We start from the raw sequence: 24,177 nt of genomic DNA on the forward strand, positions 1-24,177 counted from the left end.
AGATGATCTATGACTTGCTCTTTTAATTGTATAAGAACATCCTGCGTCGAGAGATTTGATGAAAGCCAAACATGGTGATCAAGGGGAAAAGTTCTAGGTAGGCTGGCAAGCATCAGTGCACTGGGTGCTCGAAAAGTTTTCCATTGCACAGTGTTAGTGAGATGGGGCGAAGCGATGTTGGGAAAATGGGCTTGTCGGGTTTCAGTTGAAATGAGGGTGATGTCAGAATGTTTCCACTGGGCCGGCAAGGTTCCCTGGTCCCAACGGTGATTGGGCAGTTGAAAAAGCGAATCTTGAGTGTCTTGGTCCAAGTTTCTGAGCAGTTGGTTGGTGGTCCCGTTTCTACCCAGCGTTGTGTTTCGGGTAAGACGTGCTAGTATTTGCTGGAATTCTGATTCTGTGAAAGCGGCATCCAGTTCGTTGTTGGGCTGCCTTGTGCGTTCAATTGAGATAGGGGCCGGATGCGCCATAGGGTGGCCGAAGAGGTGGGTTTTGATGGCTCGGAGGAGTTCTTTTGGTGTTCGATCACTGTTTCTGATTAGTCGATGGATCTTGGTGTTGGTGATGGATCGGGATTTGGTGTTGTCAATGAGGCGGCACGGTATATGCCATGTGCGTTCGGTACTGACAGGGCCCTGCATGGTCACAAAATGAGCCCCAGATTGGCTGTTGGAGTGTTTTGGCATAGTCGTTGGGTGAGTTGTGGTGCTGACGTTGCCATCCCTTGATGAGGCCTCGGCAGGCATCCCATCCCAGATGTGGAGGAGATGCAGGTATACGTCAGGGTTGGTGTCCGTGAGGGCTATTTCCTGTGTGCGCTTGAGTACGAGTTCGTCGAGTGCTTCTGTCCATGCCGTGAGGTCTTCCCCGATGGGTGGGGGAGGGGTGGGGTCACCTCTGAATTCTTGCCAGCTGGTGACTAGCCTTCCCCCTCCTGGTGGGAGAGTGTGCGACTGTAATTGTGACAGAGATTAAGCAGCGGTCACTGAGGCCATTGCGATTGCACATGCTGCAACTACCCACCAGAGCCGACCACAAGTCACAATTCTCACCGACTCCCAACAGGCCTGCCAACTGCATCAGTTCGGCAGGGTAGTGGAAAGCGGCTTTCGTATGAACCCCAGGCCATTTGGGCCTTGTCGGAAACGAGGCAGCTCACACTGCCACCCGTGATCTGCATTCCGGGCATTCTCATCCTTAAGGCGAGATGCCACGAGCGATCTGGGCTCCACAATCCCCTCTCTAACACCCCTCAATCCTACATGAAGTGCCATCCTATCCCACTACCTGCACTCCAGAAGGCTCTATCCCCCGCCCCACCCTACTCTCAGCAACCAACAGTCTCGTATCTGGCGCCGGCTACAGACCGGTACTTACTTTAACCACCAGGTTTTCTCCCACATTTCTCCGTCACTCTTCCAACACGACTGCCGTACTTGAAACGTCTCCCTCACTGCCTACCACTTGGTGCCCTCATGCCCAGATCACCCTAAACCACTCCTCAATCCATCACATGAGCGGTGCGAGTCTGTGCTGACCATCTCGGCTCCTGAGCAACAACAAGCTCTGGTCGACCGGGCACTGGAATCAGCGTGGGCTTGCGGCCTCCTGGACTTGGGAGGCTGAGCACTTCCGCTTTTACTCCTTTCCCTTTAAAATGTTTATCTCTCTCCCATCCAAGTTCGGTATAAATGAGCTCAACTATGAACTGGAAATTATAAGAAATTGATAAGCGGTTGCGTTGCGTGCACGAAACGTTTATGATTTGCAGCCTAACACTTTGCCAGACATGTTCTCATGCCAGAAATTTGGCCGCACGATCGTCGTTTGTCTAAGCCACATGAGCTACACCAATGCAATTCTATTCAAGCAAATTGTGTCGCTCGGGCCTTCAAAACTTGCCAACTCACGCCATTTTCAAGAAAGCTGTGGGGATTTGTGTTCTCTTAACTAAGCTTACAAAAGCGGTTCCCTGCTGTGGAGTTTCTGCCATGTTTTTCCTTTTTTTTCATCTTCACTTCTTTTATTCTCAATGAAAGATCAGTTTGCAAGTGTTGTAGTGCTCATGAAACTAGTGCGCTGAAGTCAGGGAAGGTTTAGCAGGGGGTGGTGGTATGACACTCCTGAGACTTGTCCCTGGTTTGCCCATTCTTGGTGTGGCATTTACTATTTTTATGCTACTTCAATTACATGTCGCTCTTTTTTTTTTTTTTTTTCTTGCACATTACGGTTAGTAACAGCTGCTCATACCCTCACTGGTGTTTCAGGATGCTTAATTTGAGTTGTGCAAACTCTTTTTTCAGTTGCTGCACTGTATGTCGATGATCGTGGCCCTTATCAAGCGGTGTCGTGCACCTGACAATGTCGAGGTAAGTCTACAAGTCCCGTCTCACCCTTGGCTTGCAATGAAACGATGCTTCTCGTCATTTTCCCGTCTACAGGTGGCGCGGAAAGGGGGCTACTACTGCGAGGGCAGTGGAGTTTTCCACTCCCCGTATTTCCGCAACCCGGCTACACCCTTTGTGGTGTCGGTGCTCCCGGTTATGGCCCAACTACTGCGGTAAGGGTGTCGTCCATGGCTTGTATGCACCTGCTTATTTGTCTGTGGAAGACCTCGGACTCTGGCACACACCAGGTTTTTAACAAAAATTCCGAGACCACACCCCCCTTTTCTTCAATTACGTGCCCTGTGTGCAGTTAGCAGAAGCAACGCGCACGGGTTTCTTTGTTCTGAAAAGTTCGATTTTTAAAGTACGAGTGGTACAGTAGAATCTCGATGATACGATTCTGGGTGATACGAATTTCGGGATGATACGAATTTCGGAAAAGTCCCGGCAAAATTGCATTGTTTGCAATGGGAAAAATTTCGGCTGTTACGAACGGACCTGCGCGGCCCGGCGGATGATACGAACGAGCCGGCGAGGCGCCCGACTGCCGAACAAGCAAGTGACGGCTCTCTCTCCCCATTTGTCACTCTTCTTTCTCCAGAAACGGCCGGGCTGTTGTTTTCTGCCCGCGAAAATGCGCCCCGCATGCCCCATGTGCGCCGCGAAACCTCTCGCACGCTGCGCGCGCCGCGGCCGGCGGCGGCAACATGGCGGCGGCTTCAGCCGCGAAGTGGCACGGCCGCTTGAGCAACTGCTTCTAGCCGCTTTTTAAAATGCCGCTCAAGGCAGACACGAAGTTTTTTGTGCAGTAAAGGAGCTGATAATATTGGCGAAAACGGTACTATAAAACACCATCCGCGCCGCTAGTGAAAGCGCCCATAAAATATCTGCCGGAGTGCTAAGCCTAAACATCTCGGGCGGAGCCAGCGGGCCGTCTCGAGCGTTTCGCAAGTCGTCAGCGTCTTTTTCTGACCGAGGTAGGAGATACCGCTGGCACGAAATCATCAATGCGGCCTTGAAAATACAGCGCGCGCAAAGCCGAGGCGTGCGAATCGCGTGCAAAAACACACCATGCGGTTCACGCTTGACTGTTGCGGTTTGTAGCGAGCTTGGACACCGGGAGTGAGGAGACAAGCGCGAAGCTAGGTGAAGCGTTACGCGCTCCAGAAAGGACTGCTTTGTGACGTGGGGGTTTATAAAAAGCAGAAAAAATCATGGATTTGTTCACGCGAAAGTAAGAAAAGAAATAAACGAAAACTTTTTTCAGCGTTTAATTTTTTGGTCTGTGTTGGTTCATACGAATTTCGGATAATACGAATATTTTTCGCGGTCCCGCGAGATTCGTATCATCGAGATTCTACTGTACCAATATGTTCAGCGTATAAGCAGCGAGCAATTTTATATTGCTCACATACGTTAAACGAGTAGCCCCCCCTCCTGAGAGGGCATTGGTAAATGATGCGTAAGCATACGAGGCTGTGATTTAGCGGCAGGTGGGTGGTGTTATTTTTTACGGACATTATGAAAAATTTGGTGTCAAAGTATAAAAGTCGTAGGTCTTTTTAATAAACCCCTCCTTAAGAACCCATGTATCCCTGTGCAGCGCAATGCATTGAGCCCCTTTGAAGTCGGCTTCACTAATAATACACATATCCATTGCTTGGAAGACAAGACACTTTTCCAGGGGCAGTAAAAGCACTCGTCGTAAATCAAATTGTAAAGCCTTTAGGGCCTTTTATTAAGTACCCTGTTAGGAACCCATGTATACCTGTAAACCTAACCTCTTTAAATTCATTTCCTTCTATACAAAGATAAATTGCTAAGAATACATTTTTTCAGGGGCAGTATAAGAAGAAAAACGAGTGTAGGAGGGGATAATGCCCTAAAACTCTCAAAACGTGGTGCTAGCTATCCCTAGCATGGCTTAGCTTAATTAAGAAAATTTTGTTTAAAGTCTGTTGTATGTTGATCATTTGGCTTCCTCCCAAAAAACCCACAAAGCCTTGTAATGTACTTCTTTGTCTTCACACTGGAGCCAAAATAAATTCATGGAAATTTTTTTTATTTGACCCCTGAAGATTCTGATTGTCATGATATGTTGCGCATCCAAAAAATGTTGGAGGGGGCCGAAACTTGGTAGCAGGGTGAAATGAGAGATTTGGGAACAAATAATAGGATCAGGCAGCATAGAAAGGGTCAAACGCCTACGAAAGACACCTTGCATTTCAACTTTGTCAATTCCTCCCAACTTTAACCCAGTCCTTCGAGGCTCGAATTAACGAAAGTAAGCTTGCACTGTTTATTCATTTTTCGAAGCAACTGGCTCTTATCTTGCCTCTGATGATGCCCTGCGATGTGCAGGCAGTACAACCAATTGTGGAGGCCCGAGATGAGAGCACGGGTGCATCCGACGTTTGCGCCGGCCTTCGACATACACGACAGCGAGAAGAACTGCATCCTACGTACGTACACGCCATCACACAAAATGCTTGTGTGGAGCACCACGTTTCCCTGTCTAGTTGGGGCGCGCACGTGCCTGTTGCGCACACATTTTCTGCGGCATAAATCCCCACTTGAGCTCTTCTGGTGTTAAGCTGCTAGCTCAATCTGTGCTTTGGAACCGCATTGTCAGTGCTTGACTGAGGCTCTTTATTTTCTTTTGCACGCAATTACTGGTTTAAACTAAAAGGTGTGGGCGTACGAATAGTGGTTTTGCTTTCAAAGCAAATAATGCTGTCGTTGGAATAATTTCACATAATTAGCAATTAGCAATAATAAAACTGATATCTACGCTTTGTCAACCATGCTTCAGTAACCAACCCGCAGAGAAAAATAAAAGGAAAACTAAAACGAAATTCATAACCAACAATATTTAACTGGTTTGTAAAAATATTTTAATGATATAAAAGAAACGTGCAGGTGCTATATATCCTGCTGCTTTTGGGTTTATTTATGCTATTTTATATGGAGACAACTCTCATATCGTGTGGTGACCTCAACTGCCAGTGTTTCAGTATTAGTGTGATGGGTGTGCATATTCTGGCAATCTGTGACTAACAGCATTATTTTGAAGAAGCATAAATGACCTCTCATTAATGTCAGTTCTGGAAAGGAAACTTGGTGTGCAGAAAAAAGCATAAAAGTTAGCCGGATATAAAAACCGTCATAGGCATACCCTCATGGTGTGGTGGTATTATTCCTGTCTTGCCATTTTTCCTGTAACAGTTTTAGCAATGAATCAATTTTATTTATAAGAAAATGCTTGCGCCACCAATGTCCCCACATGTGCAATAATTTCATGCCCAATGTAAACATGCAAAAAGAGTCAGGCCAAAGTTGGTGCGTGATAATAATATAGTTCCTGCAAATTTGGCTAGTCTGCGGTCCGGGCCAGTTTTGCATTACAACAGTGTGCCGTCGCAGCGATGAAAGCGCGCAAAAAAACGCACACCAGTCATCTGTAGCGCCCTCTCACTGCACCTTGCGGCGCACTCACTACGTTTGCCAAGGAGGCATTTTTAAGAATCAAATTGCGCTTCTGATAAATTTATTTCTTTGCTTACTCTTTCTCATCTGAAATATTTTTTATAACAAGGAAAAGTGAAAAATTAGTGTCGTCTCCTTGCACGCCGCTTTTAGCGGTGGTCGTCTGCATTCTGCGATGAGCAGACAATCAGAGGAAACAACAGTGCTGCTCATAATTGAAAAATTCCTAAAGTTTATTCAGACCCTAAATTGGATACAAAGAAGTAATATTGTCAGGAGAAGGTATTAAAAGAACTATTTAGTTTTCAGAATAACGTCTCAGTAGCAAAAAGGGCCAGCTTACTGAGAGGGCACTGTAGTCGACTGGTGTGCTGTCTGCCCGTAGCTTTCATCACAAAAAGGACTCTAATGAAGGCCTCGGATGGCAGACTAGCCAAATTTCCAGCGACTATAATAATAAACGTGCACAGTCAGCAAACTAGCCTTGCCAGTGCCACGCTGTCAACGCCCTCTTGTCAAGAAAACTTGATCTCGGTGTCTAGGAGTGTGAAGCTAGAAAAGATCACCATCTCTCCGATGTCCTATATAGAAAGAAAAAGGGGACCTTTACAGGTTTTAGAAGGAAAACTCAACTTTGCGTGTCGTTTTACCTTTACAGGTTTTAAAAGAAAAACTCAACTTTGCGTGTCGTTTTATGACAAAACTGGGCACCACATCAGTATGCAGCAACAAGAGAAGAAAATAAATCATGTCTAGTTCAAACAGACAGGCTGAAGAGTTTAGAGGCAAAAATGTTGACACAGAAAACATTGGTACAGAGCAGTTGAATCGATGCTTGAAAGGTGTGCAATATCCTGAAAAACATTGCTTCATAACGTAAATGTGTGAAAAAAAAAAAGAAAAGAAACGCTTTTAAGAAACCATTTTTGCAAGTGTGACTCTATGACCGGCAAAGATAGGCTTGTACGAGGGTTAACACCAAGGTTGAAATTGCCTTGCTTTTCACGCATTGCACTGTACTATTCGTGTCTTCCCAGGCAATCGTGGCGAAGGGGATGTTCCAGAAATCACGGCCGCAAAGCAGCCGGTTGACCGTGCGAAGAGCTTCATGTGCAACTTTCAAGACTTCTGGTATGGGACTGTGATGTTTGTTCGCCGCACTTTTGATAGCACTCTTAAAACTTTGTGGACGTAATGTTGTCCAACTATCATAATGCTAAGATAACCGCAAGGGATATAATGCAGCACTACAAGGACACAGGTAAACATGTTGACAAGCATTGCAGTTAATTAAATGGGCGACTACACAGTCAGAGTAATTTGGCGCTCAGTGAAGTGTATTCCAACTCATCCCTGTAAATTGCAGGGGGCACTGCGAACATAACTTTGTGCGTTCCTAGTTCAATGCAGGAGGAGCATTCAAACCTTCATCCTGTAAATAGGGAAATGACAACATGGAGCAGGAAATCATGATTATTTCTTGCATGCTCATACCATTTTCAGCAGATATTGGCTGCTTCAGCAACAATTTCGACATAACTGCTGCTGAGTCTTGTTTAAAATGCAGTGTTAGAGCAATGCCTTAACACCGTTACTGTTTTTGCAACCTTTAAATCATGTGGAAATTCATTGAGTAATGTCACTTACAGGTGTGGGAACGGGAAATCTGCAAAGGTACCAGAACTGATGAGTGTACCAGAAGGTACGAGTGCATATGCGCAAGTTTGATACAAAATAAGCACAAGTGCTGCTGCTGCTGCTGCTCCTAAACAAAATGAGAGCATCTAATTTTAAAGAAACTGAGCCATTGTTGAAGCCTGATCAACCATAGTGTCCCAGTTTGTGGGCCCACAATGTCCGAACCAAATTTATTTGTGGTAGCACGTTAGGCTTATACAGTTGAATGTTGATTTAGCGAAGTCCCCAAGAACAGGGAACTGTTTTATTTGAATCGGGTACTTTGCCACTCTGAGAGAGCACTAAGTATATGGTCAACTGCGAGGTTAACCCAAATTGGTTTGTTGAATCAGATAATTCGCAAAATCGGAATTCGTAAAATCGAAGTTCACCTGTAAGAGAAGAGCATGAGCGCTTGCTTTTTTGGGGGGGTTTGGGTGCTTCCTGCTTCAAGGAGGGTGAGGCCTGGACGAATTCATGGGGCTGCTCTGGTGATCGTTAGTGAACTCTTCATTACTGCAGAAAAATGGCCGATTTCGAGTGCACCCACAAAACGTTTTGTTTCTCTTGAGCTACTCGACACCTTTAGCATTACTATGCATGAAATTGTAGCTTATAGATTGCTCTTTCAAACACATAACAGCAGTTTTGTGAAAGTTACATTTATATATAGCTCATTGGTCAAATAAACAGAAAACAAAATTCACGAAGAAAGTGTTACACGCAATACATGTAGGCAATTTTACTGCGCCTAAAAATTACTTTAGGAATTCTAAGATATGCTAGTTGTTTCTATGTTCTTAAGCTATGATTAAAAATACAGCTATGCTGTACACCAAATTTTAGTTTTTTGCGGTCCCACCAACCTAGCGGCCCTGACGGCTTTGTCACTCCACAAAGCCACTCAACAGTAAGTCGGTCTCTAAAAAATATGCATTGAAGCATACCTGTTTGCATTCTGACACAAAATCATGATCACTCCAGTGGGAAAAAAATTAAGCACTCTTGAGAAGTCGTGCGTGTTGCTCTGCAGCACTAATCTGACATGAGCTCCAGGTTATCTTCAACGTGATAATGTGATACGGACCGGTGTGTTTGGCAAAATATCCCCACTTCACGTTGTCCAGACCCTACACATGACAGTAAAGCTGCAGTTGTCAGATAGGAATCACGTTTTATTTATAAATACAGCGCTAAGGCAAAAACGAACCTTGCCTGGCAGCACCTGCTGAAGTCTGAGGCCGTTGAATGGGAGCGTCTTCTTCAGAACTGAAGTCTGATGAATCCACATTGTTGCTGGAGTTATCACTGCTGCGGGGGCAAAAAGAATCAGAAGCAGCAGCTGAAGTCCCCGACAGAGCTGTCTGCCTTTGCAGAGCGCGTAGTTAAGCAGGACGCCATTTTTTCCCAACTCGCCGCTACCTTCGGTTCAAATTTTGCAACCGACGCCGTCTACGCCTGCGAAATTTCAACAAAACATAACAAAATATTTATAAAAAGTTGTCAATAAGACGCCAGATGGTGTTAGCGCCATTTTTGGCTTTCACTGGGTGTTTGAAATCTTCAGAACGCTGTGTCCGATGGCCTATGGTGCTGTAAGGAAAGAGTTAAAGCCTGATGCCTGAGCTACATCGCCTATCCCCGTCTGTTTTTGCTAAGAGGCTGCAAAGGGGGAGGGGAATGGAGTTGGGTGAGGGTTCCCTCCTCCCTCGTTACGAAAGCACCTCTTTGCCTTCGTGTCCCCCTGTTGCTGCTGCAGGCAAGCTGTCACTGCTATGCTGGGGATTTATCAAATTTGGTGCACTTTCTTCTTTCCAGGGGAGCCTTTGTGTTTGGTGTGCACCCCCACCACCCGCTCTCATTGCCTGTTTTCATGTTTTATTTCTGTATTTTTGTACTGATTCCTTTAAAAAGAGTAAAACTGACCCTGTGGCTGGGACGTTGTGCCCCCCCCCCCCGCCTTTGGTGGTGGCAGCCTGCAGGTGCTGGGCAGCGCGGGCAAGTCCCTGGGGGCCGAGTACTACCAGATGCCGGGCCTGGCCGACATGCTGGTCGGCTCGGTGCTGGCGGGCCTGGACCAGCTGCCCGACTACAGGCTCTACCCCGTCCTGCATATCCTTTGAAGCGGCTGCGGCTGCTGCTGTGTGGCCACCATTTGGCGCTTCACGTGTGGGCGCAGGGCTGGTTGAACTGCGCTCAGTGTGCGTGCTATGTTGTCCCGATAGACTACCACTTCTTAAAAGAGCCATGATGAGAAAATTACAGCCTTGCCTAATTGGGAAGCTAGCCTTTGGTAACCCGCTCAGCCCCATCCCGGCTACAAAAGACTTCTTTTTTTGTTTTTACCGAAAAAGTGCAAAAAAACATATCGGTAAACTTTCAAATTTTGTGCTTCATGACATGAGCAGTGTTGCAATAGGGGGCATACCAAAAACTGAGTTATCGAGCATGTTAGCTACACGTTAGCATTCAAGTGCTACAGTCAAAGGGAACTGTAGTAGCTGACTATTGAAGGACCACATAACATAGTTTTGGTGTTCTTTGGTCTAAGATTCTTTGGTCTCAGATACCCTTGCACCAATAACCACACACCGTATAGTGCGGAATATAGGTCGAGATTTTTTACAGAAAAATTTGCCGAAAAGTCACCCCTCGACCTATATTGCAGTCACTGGCAGTTGTCATCTGGCGACCGGGCAGCCCATCGAGCCCATCCAAACCCCAAAGGCACCATCACCACCACCATCAATCGGACGCGAGGCCATCTTTGTTTTGTTGCTTCTCTCGGTGTCGGCGAATGTGTGTGGGCTATTTTCTTCTTGCTCAAAATGAGTTTAGGCGCTTGGTGCCAGTTCACAGCAGCATTTAAAAGAAAAGTTGGGGGTTTCCCAAGGCCAATGACGTGTCCGCCTTGCGCCAGTTCTTTATCACCAAAAGAATGCGCACTGATGGCGTTCTCGGTATGCAACGCTCGGAAGGCCTCGTTTCATGGGCACTGCTCTGTGCACCTGTGCTGCTGTACAAAGGGGCAAATTTTGTCCGCTAGCGTCGTGCAATGTCTCTACGAATGGATACCCCAAGATGTTCGCCGACTGCCTGCACAGACTGGCTGTCGCTACGGTCTGCACACGAGTGTCCCATGCTTTGCGCTCGCTTCACGATGACATGGTCTTGCGAGTGTTTAAGAAGTGCTGCATAAGCGATTCCCGGGACTGCACCGAGGACGACCTGCTGTGTGGGCGTCAGCGAGTCAGAAGCAGTCGTCCGACGATACTTCAGACAGTTTTAAATGAGTAATCTGAGACGAAACAAGTCAATAAGACAATGCTTGGTACTTTTTGTTTTTTTTTTTTTTTTGCATTTTTCGGCTACAAGGTAAGAGGGTCGACCTATATTCCGTCTCGACCTATATTCCGCATTATACGGTACATACATACATACATACATACATACATACAAACAAGCATACATACATCCGTACATACATACATACATACATACATACATACTACATAAATACAAACATTCGGTTTGGTTGGTGGCTTCCAGTTGCACAAACAAGTCCCCGCTATGTCCTAAAGTCCTGGCCAGAAAGTGGCTGGGGAGTTGGCCCTGCATCACCTGTTTTCCCTAACATATCCCCATTATTTGTTTGAAGTTTGCGATAAAGTTGGCGTCATTGTTATTGGACAAGGCAGTCTTTTCAACAAACGAAGCATGTATTTTGTCTTCATGCCTGCCTTTAAAAATACTTGGCAATGCTCCTGCCAGTTTTACTGGTGGAACTGATCTTGGCTGAAGTCCAGACAACCTGAAGCGGTTGATTGCAGCTACAGCTTCAGGTTGTTTCGTGGAGAACAGGAAGAACAGTGTAGAGATGAAACATGTGGAAGAAGCAAGATGGATACTCACTTGCAACTGTGCAGGTTTATTCCAAAATCAGTTAAATTAAAAGTTGTGAATGTGAGGAACAAAAGCAGGTAAACGAGTGGCTGGTATTTGCTTGCACACACATGAAAAATGTACATTAAAAAAAGTACACACTGATGGGGTAGCTTCTTCAAACCATCCAGACTCATTTTTGAGATACAGGGGCTAATGCTTTGCTTACGCAAAATGACAACATTATTACTGTGTAGAAGAGAATGAGTGTCAAGGAAAATTATGAGCCCATCCACTCTGTGAAGTTGGATGACCGGCTAGGCTGTTTAACATGGAGGTGGCACAATTCAGGCGAGAAGTATAAGCAAATTTTAGTTCTCCGGAGCGTTGATGGTGGCCATCCCTAAGGAAGGCACATAAATACATGCACACACTTCTATTTTGACTAAAGTGATCTTGGATATGCTGCCAATCGATGACATATCTACACAAAAGTACATATCCCAGTGATGAGGCGTATAAGCGTGAAGTCTAAGTCATGTTCTAAGTTTGAAAATTATTTGTAGTATTACCTGTAATCTACTCGGGATGAATATCCAAGGAATGAGACCTAATGAGCTTGAGGTCCAAATCGTGCTTTGTACGGCATGCGACTTTGGTGGTGACTGCCTGCTGTAGAGTGCCTCACACTTCAAAGACTGTGTGTTCTCGGACATGGCGAATACTCGGGGCCCTAGCCACGTAAGCTTCGCTGGAGCAGAGCTACATTGTTGGCCACTGTGCGTCCAGCGTCTCTCGCACCCCCTCCTTGACTGGCCGTGCACGCACCTTTGTGAGGCCCTTTGTGCAGTGGTGCCCCGGGGAGCTGCAGGCGGCCGTGGTGATGCCCCTGCTCAGGCCCATCCTCCCGCTCATGTTCCAGGTGCGTGGTCGCTCTCGGCCATCCTCTTTCCCACCTTGTGACAACTTCTAAGGAGAGGATGTTTAAGGGGAGGGGGTAATGCCAAGAAGTCACTCCATAACGCAGTGTGCAAACTCCAGCGACAGCTCCAAGAGGGAGGTACAATGTGCTTCGGAAACGGGGTGTAAGTATCCATTAAAGGAGTATGCTGGGAACTCCCAAAGGGGAGTAAAAGGTGCCTGCAGAAGGGGAGTAATTTAGTGCTGCAGAAAGGGAGTCGATTATGAGCTCCTGAAGGGGAGCAAAAATTGCTGAACAGCCCTTGCTTCACGAGCAATGCAAGCTTCAGCGACTGCTGCCGTTCACGTCTGAGGTGCATGCAATTACGGACGGTCCCTTGGTGTACATTTTCTTGCACTAGGTCATGCTTTTTGTGTTTGACATCCTCTTGTATCACTTGCTTTTAGTTTATGTTCAGCTTCTTGGTCTGAGTCCCCAAGGGGCTAACATACATGTCATTGAACTGGTCTTTTTTAGAGCAATAACACTGGTGAGCTGCTTCTGTTGAATTGCTATGGTAGAACTTGCACTCAGCTCCATCACATCCTCCTTCGTGGGGTTGGCCAACTTCCCTTCACCATGCACAAGCTTGCAGCGAAGTGCTCTTTGCAGACTTTGTTAGCATGATTATTTTCATGCTCATATTATGTCATCTTACTTTCCAGTCCCCCCCCCCCTTTTTTTGTGTGTGTGTTTTCACATTTTTGAACTGTCATTAACTGGTTTAGATCACGGATGGCAATGTACAGGTGAAGTCGACACATAGCAAGTGCGCAGTGTAAGCCCTCATTCACACAGCCGTTATTCACCCCGTCACGTCACCGTCACGTCAGTCTTCCATCATGGGCGACAGTTTCTCGGGCGCTCACCAAAAACGGTGCGACGGTGACAGGAGGCCGAGCTGTACGTTTCCGTTCCGTCAATGCAACGGGACCACTCTCGGTGGTAAACCAGCCAATCAGAAAACAAATTTTTGCGGCTAAATTTAGCGAAAAGTGAGCACACGTACAAATCTAAGCCATTTTCTTTTCTTTACTAAACCATTTTCTCAGATTAAGCACGCTCAATTCTAGGCTCGACTGATCACTAGGCGGGCGACCCTGTACACCGACGGAGAGCTCCAGTACGAACGCTACTCCCTTTACACCTCCGTCGCGGTTTCTTGACGTGACGGTGCCGTGACGGAGAAGGTGACGGCTGTGTGAATGAGGGCTTAGGTGGGTGTTAGGGTGGCTATCGCTATTGATTGCTGGACTCAACATCAGCGTTACGTGTGTTTTCTCTTTTTTGGCGTCCCTTGCAGAAGCTCAACACCAAGTGGGAAAACTTCAGGCTCAAGTATGGCAATAGGTGAGCATCTGGGCAATTCTCGTTCTGCGCAGTGCTGTGTGAGAACCGTGCTCGCACAATGTGCAAATGCCGTCTGTTCCTCAGGCTGGCATTTGGACCGATAGAAAAGAAGGAAAAAGATGAATGTTTAGCTTCTTCCGAGAGCCTGTAGTATTCACTGAAGAAAGCTTTTTGTCGTGATTGATCACAATGCATAGTTTTGTCTGGTAACTGTGGTGTATTATGATAAACAGCGTAAATGTTAACCTCAGTTGGGACACTTTTGCTGTGAAACTGTTGTCGCATGCTGCATGTTGATGTTCACGATTGAGTTATCCATTCTCACCTACTTCCAGTCCGGTCTCTCGGCATCCACTGTGTTGCTCAGTTGGTCCTTTTGTTGCCCTCCCCCACCCCCTTCTCAAATAACGACTGAACTTGTGTGAACGCAAGAGAAGTTTAAAGTCACTGTGGCTGCCTGGCTAAAGCGTTGGGCTGCTGGATCCAAGAGGGCGAGTTTGATTGAAGCCACGGTGGCCAGTCCTTTCATGGAAGCGAAAAACAACCTCAAAGTGTAAAGTTTTGCGCATGCGTTAAAGATTCCCAGGGGGTCAAAATTAATCCAGAGCCCTCTACTATGCTGCGCCTCATAGACCAGATGTATATATATAGCTTCAGGCCGTTAGAACCCCAAAACTTGAATTTTTGTTGTTTAGAAGTTTAAATTTCATTAGCAGGTTTAGCTAACAACTTCAAAGCCATGCAGCTTGTTTGGTTGTCACATATGCTCCTCCCCCCACCTTTTTTTTTTTTTTTTTCTTCATTTTGCAGTGTGGATTACGAGACTGAAATGACCGAGGAGCAGGAATTGCTCGACGACCAACTGCACCGTACCCTCTCACGCGAGTACCTCAGCCTTCTAGGTGAGTGGTGATAACATCGTCCTAGCTCAATCTCAAGGCCTGAGCATCTCATTCGAAAAACCCAAATGAGGTTGCAGTATGTTTCATTCATTGGGGTTGATATTTGTGAATGGCAGTAAAACCAACTGCTGCTGAAATGGAATCTACGGAGGCACAGACTCTGCCAAAGCTAAAAGCAGGTGCGGGAGTAAAGATGTGCATCAATACAATACACCGAGTATGCCTGTTCTTTGTATCTACTAATCCCAACTGCACAAGGAACGGAGGGAAAAGAGTGAATCGAAGTCACCTGTTGTTGCCAGTAGGACAGCAGCAGCATTCTGGCTAAATCATAAAAACGGAAGTGATCATTTTGTGTTGTCGTAACACCAGCAGAGTTGTTAACATTGGTGGATCCAGAGGGGGGGGGGGGGGGGGGGGGGGGGGGGGTGCCTGGAGCCCCTTCTTTAATTTTGGAATTTATTTATACCTCCTACAAGATGTCCCCTTCGATTGTTGAAAAAGCCTAGCTGGTGATTTTTTTCTATTCTTGTATTTTTGGTTTTCCAAAATGTCTGTGAATAAAAAAGGCTGCTATACTCTTCTTCCTCCTTATAAACATCCACGTCATCACTGATAAAAGCTGCCCCCCCCCTCCCCTCAGAAAAAAACCTCGATCCGCCGCTGGTTGTTAACGAGAATTTTTGTCACAGCTATATCATGGCAAGGAGTCAAGTGGAGCTCTGTGTCCATACATGCCGCCTCTATAGGAAGAAGGGGGGAAGGGGGGGGTGAGGAGGCTATTTGGCAAAATATATTTCTGGAAAATTCCCAGCCACTTGTTTAAAACAGTGGCTTAAAAAACCATGTGGCTGACAGTTAATAGCTGTGGCTGTTAAATTACTCGAGCAGCCAATCCATGTAAAATGGCAATCGAGGCTCACAGATGATGCATGTTGTGTAGGATGCATTTTGAATTGCTGCTGCGTGTTGCATCGTTACAGTTGTTGAATTTTCGTCATCATTAGTGTTCCTGAAAACATCCCCCCAAATTTTCTCCTAGAGAGATGATCAATGCTTGAGCTTGCCCTAAAAAGTCTCGCTGCTTTCACCTCCGTCTTTCGTATTTTGCAGCAACTGTCCTGTTGACCAGGCCCAAACAACAGCAAGACTCCGCTGTTGAGGGTGGGGACGATGAACAAGAAGAGAAGCCAGTGGACCCCAGCGCGACCGTCATCTCTCCATTCGGGACCACGGTCCTCAGGGCGGAGGTGGGTGTGTTGCTATACTCTTCCCTTTCGATAGCACTGCGCAGTGTTACAGAAACTGCAAGTCGCTGGAGACACTGCCAACAGGGGGCAGGAGCAAGTAACTGCAAGGTGCATTGTCTGCTTCCTCCGTCGGTTGATGTCCTGGCAACCACTCTCTTTATTAGCTGATGTCCTGTGTAGCTGTTTAGCATTGCATAAGTCAGAAAATGGGGCATATTAGATGCAGTTTCACTTTTTAAAGGAGCACTGACACCAATTTTCAGCGTTAATATTATTGCACAGTTCGCTTTCTTCACTCAAATTATTCCCTCACTGAAATATGAGCGGCCTCCGACGTGAAGAACATAGTTCAATTGGATCTCATTTATCGCGCCGACGGAGCAATGCGCAGAGCGGCACTCAGCAAATGGACATCAGCGTGACATCACCCTGTGAGAGCTAAAAGAAGTGATGCGACGGCACTCGTGAAAAACTCGTGACCTCACTTCATGCGCGCGGCCCCACGAGCGGCGAGTGGGCGCAACACCCTCTCAAGCGAGCGCCGGTGACGTCCGCACAAAGCGGTGAGGTCAGGCAGGGAGTCTGTCATATGCGCTGTTCGGGATGAAAGCGCGGGAATTTGAAACAAACGATTTTCAGGCCGTTCAATGTAATTAACTATCGCGTGCTGAAGTATTTGAAGTGTTGTTTCAGGTTTGCCAGACCATTAAGCATAGATAAAAGCAATAAAAGTGTAACATAAAATTTTCGTGTCAGTGCTCCTTTAAATTCCATGGGCTTCACAGGGTGATCTATGCTGCAGCTGCCCGATGAGTATATCGCCTTGCTTACGCAGTATGCTATGCGTTACGACAACCTGCGGTGCTCTTTTCTTTATTTCTCCCCCATCACGCAGGAGCTGTGCTCGTCCATTGTGCTGACGGTGTTCAACGCGCTGCACTGGTCCGACACCATGGCGTCTTTCAAGGCCCTGACCCTGAGCACGCCCTTGCTGAAGCACGTGAGTGCTTCGCTGTCTGCTGCCTCCGCTTGAACTGGTTTCCAGCATAAAGAAGGCTCGTGCGACAGTCACTCAGTCCAGCGGTCTGATTAGTCGAAAGCTGCTGCAGTCTTTCGCAGGGATTGGGATTTAGCTGAGCTGTACTAGCAGATAGGTAGTCGAAATGTGAAGCCCACTTGGGTTTAAAGGAGCCATGAAGAGAAAATACAACTTCGTTTAATTTGAAAGAACTAGGATTCAGTATCTCACTCAGCTTCATTACAGCCCCAAAAGATGTTTTTTAACGAAAAAAAAAAGCAAGAAGTATTTAAAAACTTTCAAATTTTGCGCCACAGTGACGTGTTATGAGCAAGAATGACGTCATACGGGCCAACGATAAAACATAATTTTCAGTGCGTTAACTGCACGTTAGCATTCAAGTGATGCGGTCAAATGGAACTAGAGGCCCCATTACTGACATCCAGTCATGTGTCGTTGCGACAGGTCAGTTAGGCGGCCGCCAATCGCACAAACAAGGTTCCGTGACGTCATAGAAAAGTTGCGTGAAATTGGCTAGGGGGTCACGACTGCTTCACACGTTTTTGTTAATATCTCCGTTCTTTGTTCAAAGATTGTGATGATATTGGTATCATTGTTATCAGGACTAAGCGGTCTTTCTAATAAACCCAATTTGTACTTCTTCATGGCTTCTTTAAAGATTTCGAAGACTTGAGATAAGCGTGTATACTGAAGGAAGTTGTAAACGTTGTCTAAAGTTTAAAGCAAGCAACACATGTTCTGAGTTTTCCCAATTTACTAGTCTCAAGAAAAAGTGTTTGGAGAAATGTTTTCCTTCTCGCCTTTCTCTTTGCATAGTTTGCTGCCACCAGCTGTGGGGACAAGCTCCCAAATCCACATTGCTTCATTAAACAGGTCGAAAGCAAACACAATAAAACTTCCTTGCAAGAGACACTCAAGGGGCTTGGGAAACTTGTCTCTTGTAACAAAGGTCTCTTGTATGCGAAATTGCTAACATGGGGAACATATGAAAACCAACCAAACCATTTTTTTAACTGTCTCTTAACAACCAAGTGTTTCTTGTAAGAAGGTTTTACTGTATACCCGGCGGGACTTGTGGCTCATACCCCTTTCACACCGGCACTTTCAATCGCGATTGAGTCAATCCGGATCGAATTCAATCCGGATCGGGGGCTGCAACACAGCAGTTTCAATTGTGATCGAGCCCAATCCCGCTCGAACTCAATCCGGGTTTCCCAAGCGCGATTGAGGTTTCCAAGAGCGATCGGGCGAAAGCGGTGACACTCTCGTCCCCACTGACTAATGACTCAGAAGTTGATAACTCCGACTAATGCCACAAATTGTATCAAATAACTTGACCCAAATAAGCGTGTGGTAACATTTATATAGTTACGTATACCTACGACTGCGCAAAGTTACCAAACGCAGGCTGGGAAGTACATTTTTAGCGCCATCTGGCGTACGTAAGCGCAACCGGTGCAACTTCTCGATCGGGATTGAAACGCGCTGTGTAGCGGCGGCGGTGCTTCGAGCGCGCTTGAAAAGTCTGCGGCGCTTTGCTTCAACCCTGATTGAAAGTGTCCGTGTGACAGGGGTATTAGCTAATGCAGTTACTAATGGTGATCGAATTGAATAATACAAAATTGAGAAGAATGAAGTAGCACTGAAGCCTGTTATGAACCCCTGAGTTGCCATCAGAGTTTGTTGTGAAGAGGCTGCTGAGGGTGCGTGTGATTTTCTGTTCTTTTAATCCTCAGTAAGAGTAAACAGAAGGAGGCGTGCTAAAGCTCGAGATTTTCCGAATCCAAGTGAGATTGAAGGCTACGGAATTGGGGCCTACAAAGCATTGTCAAGTTGGCATTCCGCAAACTCACTTCTCGCTTGTTGAAGGAGTGGCTTTTGTGATGAACTAAACCTCAGTTGTAGCAAAGCCAAGTTAGGCCCCTGCTACACGGCTGTTTTGGAAGAACGCATTGGCTATGTATAGGTGGTGCCACTTGTGAATGTGTACTTAGCTGTAAATTAAAGTTTCCGTGTAGCACAGGTGTGATTCTTCACAGTCCCAGCTATGGTGCAGGGAGGGAGCAAATCATCGACACTTTTAACGAGGAAGTGCCGCTTGTAAAAGAAGTCAGTTTCCTGTCCTTTAAGACTTTGTTTTGACGAGGCTTCACTGTACGTGCATAATCGATTGAGCGACAGCCGAATTCAGAATGTCTTCTGCCTCCTCCCCTCCTCCTCCCCCCTTGTCCCAGATGCTGGAGCAGGGGGTGATCCGGGACGAGGCCGGGGCGGTGTACCTGCTGCGCTGCACGCTGCTGGGCCTGCAGGTGCTGGGCGAGCACGAGGTGAACCAGCACCACCTGGTGTGCCTGGCCCTGGCCGTGTACCAGGCCGCCCGGCCCCTCTACCCGGCCGCCCTGCGCGCCCTGCTCCTGCAGGTCCCCGGCTGCACCCCGCAGGCCCTCGAGGTGGGCACCGCACTACTGCTGCTCTGCTTCTTCTTTCTTCTCGGGGGTGAGGGGAGGGAATAGTGGCCATGCTGGTCCTGCAAAGGAAAGCTGGACATGGAGCAGTGTCCTCGACAGGGGTTCTTGACATGGACAAACTTCTCTTCAACTGTGAAGAATCCGAGAAAGAGATTTGGCTTTTGTTTCTAGCCATGCAGCCGCATTTCAGGCGAATGACAAATTTTCTCTTCGCATCAGTACAGGGTGTACCAGGGGCCAGGAGATTGCGGAAGACTTTTTGTGTTTAACGGGGAGGTGGGGTGTTCATGTGTGTGTCGGGTCAGAATGGTTTGAAAATTTCTTGCTCTTTGGGTCAGTTGGGTTGAGGGAGATGAAGAGCGCGTGTCTGTGGGAAAACTAAGTGCTGGCAGAGCATTGTGCCTGTGCAGTCGTTTGGGGTCATGTCACGAGGGTGCATTTCTGGCAAGTATTTCTCCCTCGATGGTCGGTTGGGCTAGGTGGGATTGAGGTGAGAAATTTGCGTCTGTGAGGAGGCAAGATTTGGGGAAAAATTTCTTCCCTCCACTTCGCGGAACAAGATTGTGGGAAAGAGAAAATTCCTTCCTTCATTGCCTTTGTTTAGCAGGCGTGGGTTCACTCTGGAAAAGTCCAGATTTAGGACCGCCGAGCGTGTGTTAGAGAAAGAGAGGGTTTGAAGGACAAGTGGTATTCTCTAGTTTGCATACTAGAGAGAGAAGTACACTCTAGGCCTAAGAAAGTCTGGCACAAACAATGCCACATCTTTTTGTTGTTGCTGTTGTTGTTGCTCCTACAATAAGAGGTGTCTGATTGCCTTTGGCAGCAGTTTTTCTTTGTTCGTGGTTTTGCTTTGAACTCTTGTGACTTTTACAAGGCCATCACAGTTGTTCTGCGGTTTATAATGTCTCATGCCTGGTACCAACTGCCTTGTGCCTTCCCCATCCAGCAGTCTACAAGCTGTTAGACGCTGTGGACATCTGCTCGATCCCCTTTATGCAAGCCTCACATCAGGAGAGGTGTGGCTAGGCAGTAGCAATCGGGTCTCTTTAATTCTCACCAGTGTGGCCACTTCAGAACTTGCGGATGTTTATCAAAGAGATGTACAGTTGTGGATAGATACAAGGTGGACAGAAAAAATCGGAGATGAGCACAAACATTTTGATTCCTTTCCATGCAAGTCAAATCGTTGTGTGGTTCAGTTGCAGTAGTAAAGTGTGGTAATAGCGGTTTCTAAATTCTGAACCCAAAGTGCAGGAATATTTGACCTCCACAAGCCCTAGTCGTAGGTGGGGAGCATTCGAGCTGTCATTTTTGTATATTTACATTTGGTAATTAGCCCGTAAAAGAGGGATGGAAACATCTGTCTGGCCATTTTTGCCCTTTCTTCCATTATCTATTTGTGTCTTGTGTGAATTTGACGCAAAGGACTGATGATAAAGAGTGGCACTATTGAAGGTACTGTTGCAAAAAATATAGTAGTAAAGAAAAGGTTGACACCGTGCACTGTCTCACTGTGTATGGTTACATCCACAATCGTACAGTGCTCCTAAACTTTTAGTTTAGATGACTAGCGAACTAGTTCGGTAATTTGCCAAACTGTATTCTCCTGATATACAAGTCTCAGCACTATCAAAACGTGTGCAAAAACTCTTTGTAAACATGATTCATTGCTGTAGCAGTGAAAAAAAGTGCCAGTTTTATTGTGGAAGTGGCTGTTTAAATGGATGTGTATGACGTATAAAACGGCACACATTACGTTGTGGGAAATGCACGACTGATCACGTTGACTCGCCTATTTGCAACCTTCACACTGCTTTAACAAGCGAATTAAGAGTCATCGAAACTTCTGCAGGACTTTGAGAAGCGGTTGCAGCCCCATCCAGTCAACGGTCCCCTGACGGAGAAGAAAAAGAGGGACTTCTTCAGGAAGCTCATCTCGCCCATTATCGGGGTGAGTGTCATCGAAGATGACGGTGGTGGTGATGGTGATGGTGATGATGATGATGATGACGACAGCGGCAGCGCCTAGGAGCACATGAGTTGGTTGCTCACATAGTATTACAGTCGGTGCTCGATAATTCGAAGCCGCTTAATTGGAAGTGATGTGCTGGTCCTGGTGATTTCACATGCATCCAATTGAAAAAAATCATTTGGTGATTCGAAGCTAACACTCATTACATCAGTTAATTGGAGGTTATTGTGTATGAAAAGCATCAAGGTGGCTGTCCTTTTTTGATAAAACTCAAAATTTTGAAGCGCAAGAGTTGTACTGTGTTTTGTACTGATGTCATTGCCATCGCAACTGAAGCAGCTGATAGAGCAGCAGACCAGTTGATTCTTGCACCAGTGTATGCATCTCTCTCTGTTGAGGTTCTCAACCTTTTTTTATTGTAGTGCACAGCACTGTGTAAGCAGCCTGGGTGGTGGTCGCTTCAGGCTTTGAATTTAGGAATAAGTCTCAACTCTTGTGGCAACCCGTGTCGTACGCTCGACTTGGGGACGAAAGTCAAAATTCTGAATACAATCAAGAAGGGAGGCATGTTGCGGAGTAATAACAATGCTCTTATTGGGCTCTTTGTTTCATTGGAGGTTTGGTAAAGTATAATTTTTTTGCCATGGACTTCGTATTAATGGGAGTCGACTGTACCCGCATAGTAGTGCCAGTCGCCGCCTGCGTGATAAATGAACGTGTTGCACGTGCCAGCCATCAGTCTTCCCGTCACTGGACTGTTTGCGGCACTCCAGAAACGTTTTCTTTTTAAAGGAGCCATGAAGAGAAAACACAAGTTTGGTTCATTCAAAAGATTGTCTCGTTAGAATCATACTGACACCACTTTTAACGTAAACTTCGCTCAAATAAGCTACATAATTAGGAAAAACAGGAATGGTCATGCGACCCACCAGCTCATTTCCCGCAACAGAACCTGTGATGTCACATGAGCTAAGCTCTGCGATTGGCGGAGGCTGGCAGAAGCAGACACAAATTAGGTAGAGCTTACAAACTAGACGAACGAGCGATTTGCGCTTAAATTTAGGGCACATTCTTTACAAAGCAATAAGAATGATGGGACAAACAGTGGAAGTTACGAAAGCACATGTAAACATAGAAGTACTGATGCGTTCTGCTGTTCGTACTGCGCACAGCATGCTTGGTTTAGCTGCACAGCACTACGGGGCTTGGGGTTGTCTCAGACGACACTGGCCGATTGACGCAAGCAACGGTGTCTTACGTGACCCCATTTGTCGAGCGAGCACTGTTTCAGGGAACGAATATTTTCTCCCAGAACAAAAACAAGCCAGGTTTAAATGCGGGCAAAAACAAACCAAACGCTTGCCACGGTATGGTGGCGCCATCTAGGTTACAGAACGTAAAGAAACGCGGGAACAAACCAACACTGCTGTACAGGGTGGAGACAACCTTTGAACGGTCCCGTTCCGCCGCAATTGGGCCAACGGGCTCAACGCGTTACTCTTTTCGTTTCCCACGAGACCTAGCAACGCAAAACAGACAATATGATTCAAACTTCTTCAGTAAACCGCGTTGCGGCGATAATTTTAGCGCGGTTTTGACACAATGACTTGCTTCGGCGGCGAGCGAGCAACCGAACATGGCGGCGCCAGCGTTACGTGTCTCTACCCTGTACGGCCGATGCGTGAATGAAGGTACTCTAGGCTGCAGAGCGGTCGGTTCCTGTGATGTCACTTGGGACCACGAAAACGCACGATTGAGCGGGAAAATCAAAATTTTAACCTAAATTGTTTAATTTCTCAGTGAATAAAGCACCGTTTGTATCCGGACAAGTGCTGGGGGCACTATAAAACACGAAATATTTCGAATAAAACCAACTTGCATTTTCTCTTCATGGCTCCTTTAAGAGTTATGCCAGTCACAACTTCTTCCTTGCATCACCGGAGAACAGAGATGCACTGGAGCTCATTTTATATGTGGTACTTTAAGTGATGCACACAAGCAGAACGTAGTTTTCGTGTGTTTGGTGCCGTTCATTCACTCCGCAGGCCTTATGGACTTCCCATTTGGGCGACTGTCGGTATACTGCCCCGTGATTCAAATCTAAAGCAGGTTTAAGGGGGGACGCGGCTTTCAACTTCGGAAAAATGACCAAAACATCGTTTTTTTGAAACCCACATATTCGGCTTCTATGTTTCCTATTCTGTGCGTCTGCAAAGTTTTTAGGCTGAAAAGCGTCGCAAAGTGGCATAAAAAAATACTTTTGTCAGGCGCGGTGACAAACTATCAGCGCAAAAGGGCGAAAAAACGGCAATTTTCGGAGCGCTCTATCTCCGCACCGGTGCCACCGGGCGCGGCCATTTTGATATGGTTAGATCGGCCGAGCGATCGTCTTTCCGGTTCTGCTCGTCTCTTTTATCTTCGTTCATTCACAAACGCACAAACGGCAGAAAAGAAACGACGCACAAACGAAGCTAGAAATAGATGCTGAAGCGCTATTGGTCCTCGGTCGGGGCGCGGAACACCGACCCTCCTGATTGGATGTCATGGGCGCAATGCAAGATGGCGGCCGCCTGAGCTGCGTGTGAGCGGTTTGAGTTCATTTTCGCCGCTTCGCTCGGCCGAGTTTCTGTTCAATCTATGGCATTCAACACGGACGTTATCGCGGTGGGAATGCCGGAGATAACGAGCCAGATTACGGGAAGTTGTGTGGCTCGAAAGGAGGAGGTCATCGAACGCTTCGTGGTGCGCGTGACTCTACCGTCGCCAGACCCCGGAGGGTGACGCGGTGTGCGCGCTTGCAATA

General features: G+C 46.7%; 1 protein-coding gene across 1 annotated transcript in view; it reads left to right on the top strand.

The window, feature by feature from the left end:
- Positions 1–24,177, top strand: part of Ranbp21 (exportin-5-like protein Ranbp21) — a 70,923-nt gene that overhangs the window by 41,918 nt on the left and 4,828 nt on the right. The window contains exons 21-32 of the mRNA XM_077681414.1: positions 2,304–2,369; positions 2,442–2,560; positions 4,749–4,849; positions 6,911–7,004; positions 9,526–9,661; positions 12,256–12,354; positions 13,697–13,743; positions 14,554–14,645; positions 15,759–15,895; positions 16,791–16,895; positions 19,169–19,384; positions 21,255–21,353. Coding sequence (XP_077537540.1) covers positions 2,304–2,369; positions 2,442–2,560; positions 4,749–4,849; positions 6,911–7,004; positions 9,526–9,661; positions 12,256–12,354; positions 13,697–13,743; positions 14,554–14,645; positions 15,759–15,895; positions 16,791–16,895; positions 19,169–19,384; positions 21,255–21,353 — 1,311 coding nt within the window. The remainder of the gene's footprint in view (positions 1–2,303; positions 2,370–2,441; positions 2,561–4,748; positions 4,850–6,910; positions 7,005–9,525; positions 9,662–12,255; positions 12,355–13,696; positions 13,744–14,553; positions 14,646–15,758; positions 15,896–16,790; positions 16,896–19,168; positions 19,385–21,254; positions 21,354–24,177) is intronic.

This window comes from Haemaphysalis longicornis, unplaced genomic scaffold, assembly GCF_048455015.1.
Source record: "Haemaphysalis longicornis isolate Haplotype H1 unplaced genomic scaffold, Haemaphysalis longicornis Haplotype H1 scaffold_8, whole genome shotgun sequence".
In the NCBI taxonomy this organism is placed as follows: domain Eukaryota; kingdom Metazoa; phylum Arthropoda; class Arachnida; order Ixodida; family Ixodidae; genus Haemaphysalis; species Haemaphysalis longicornis.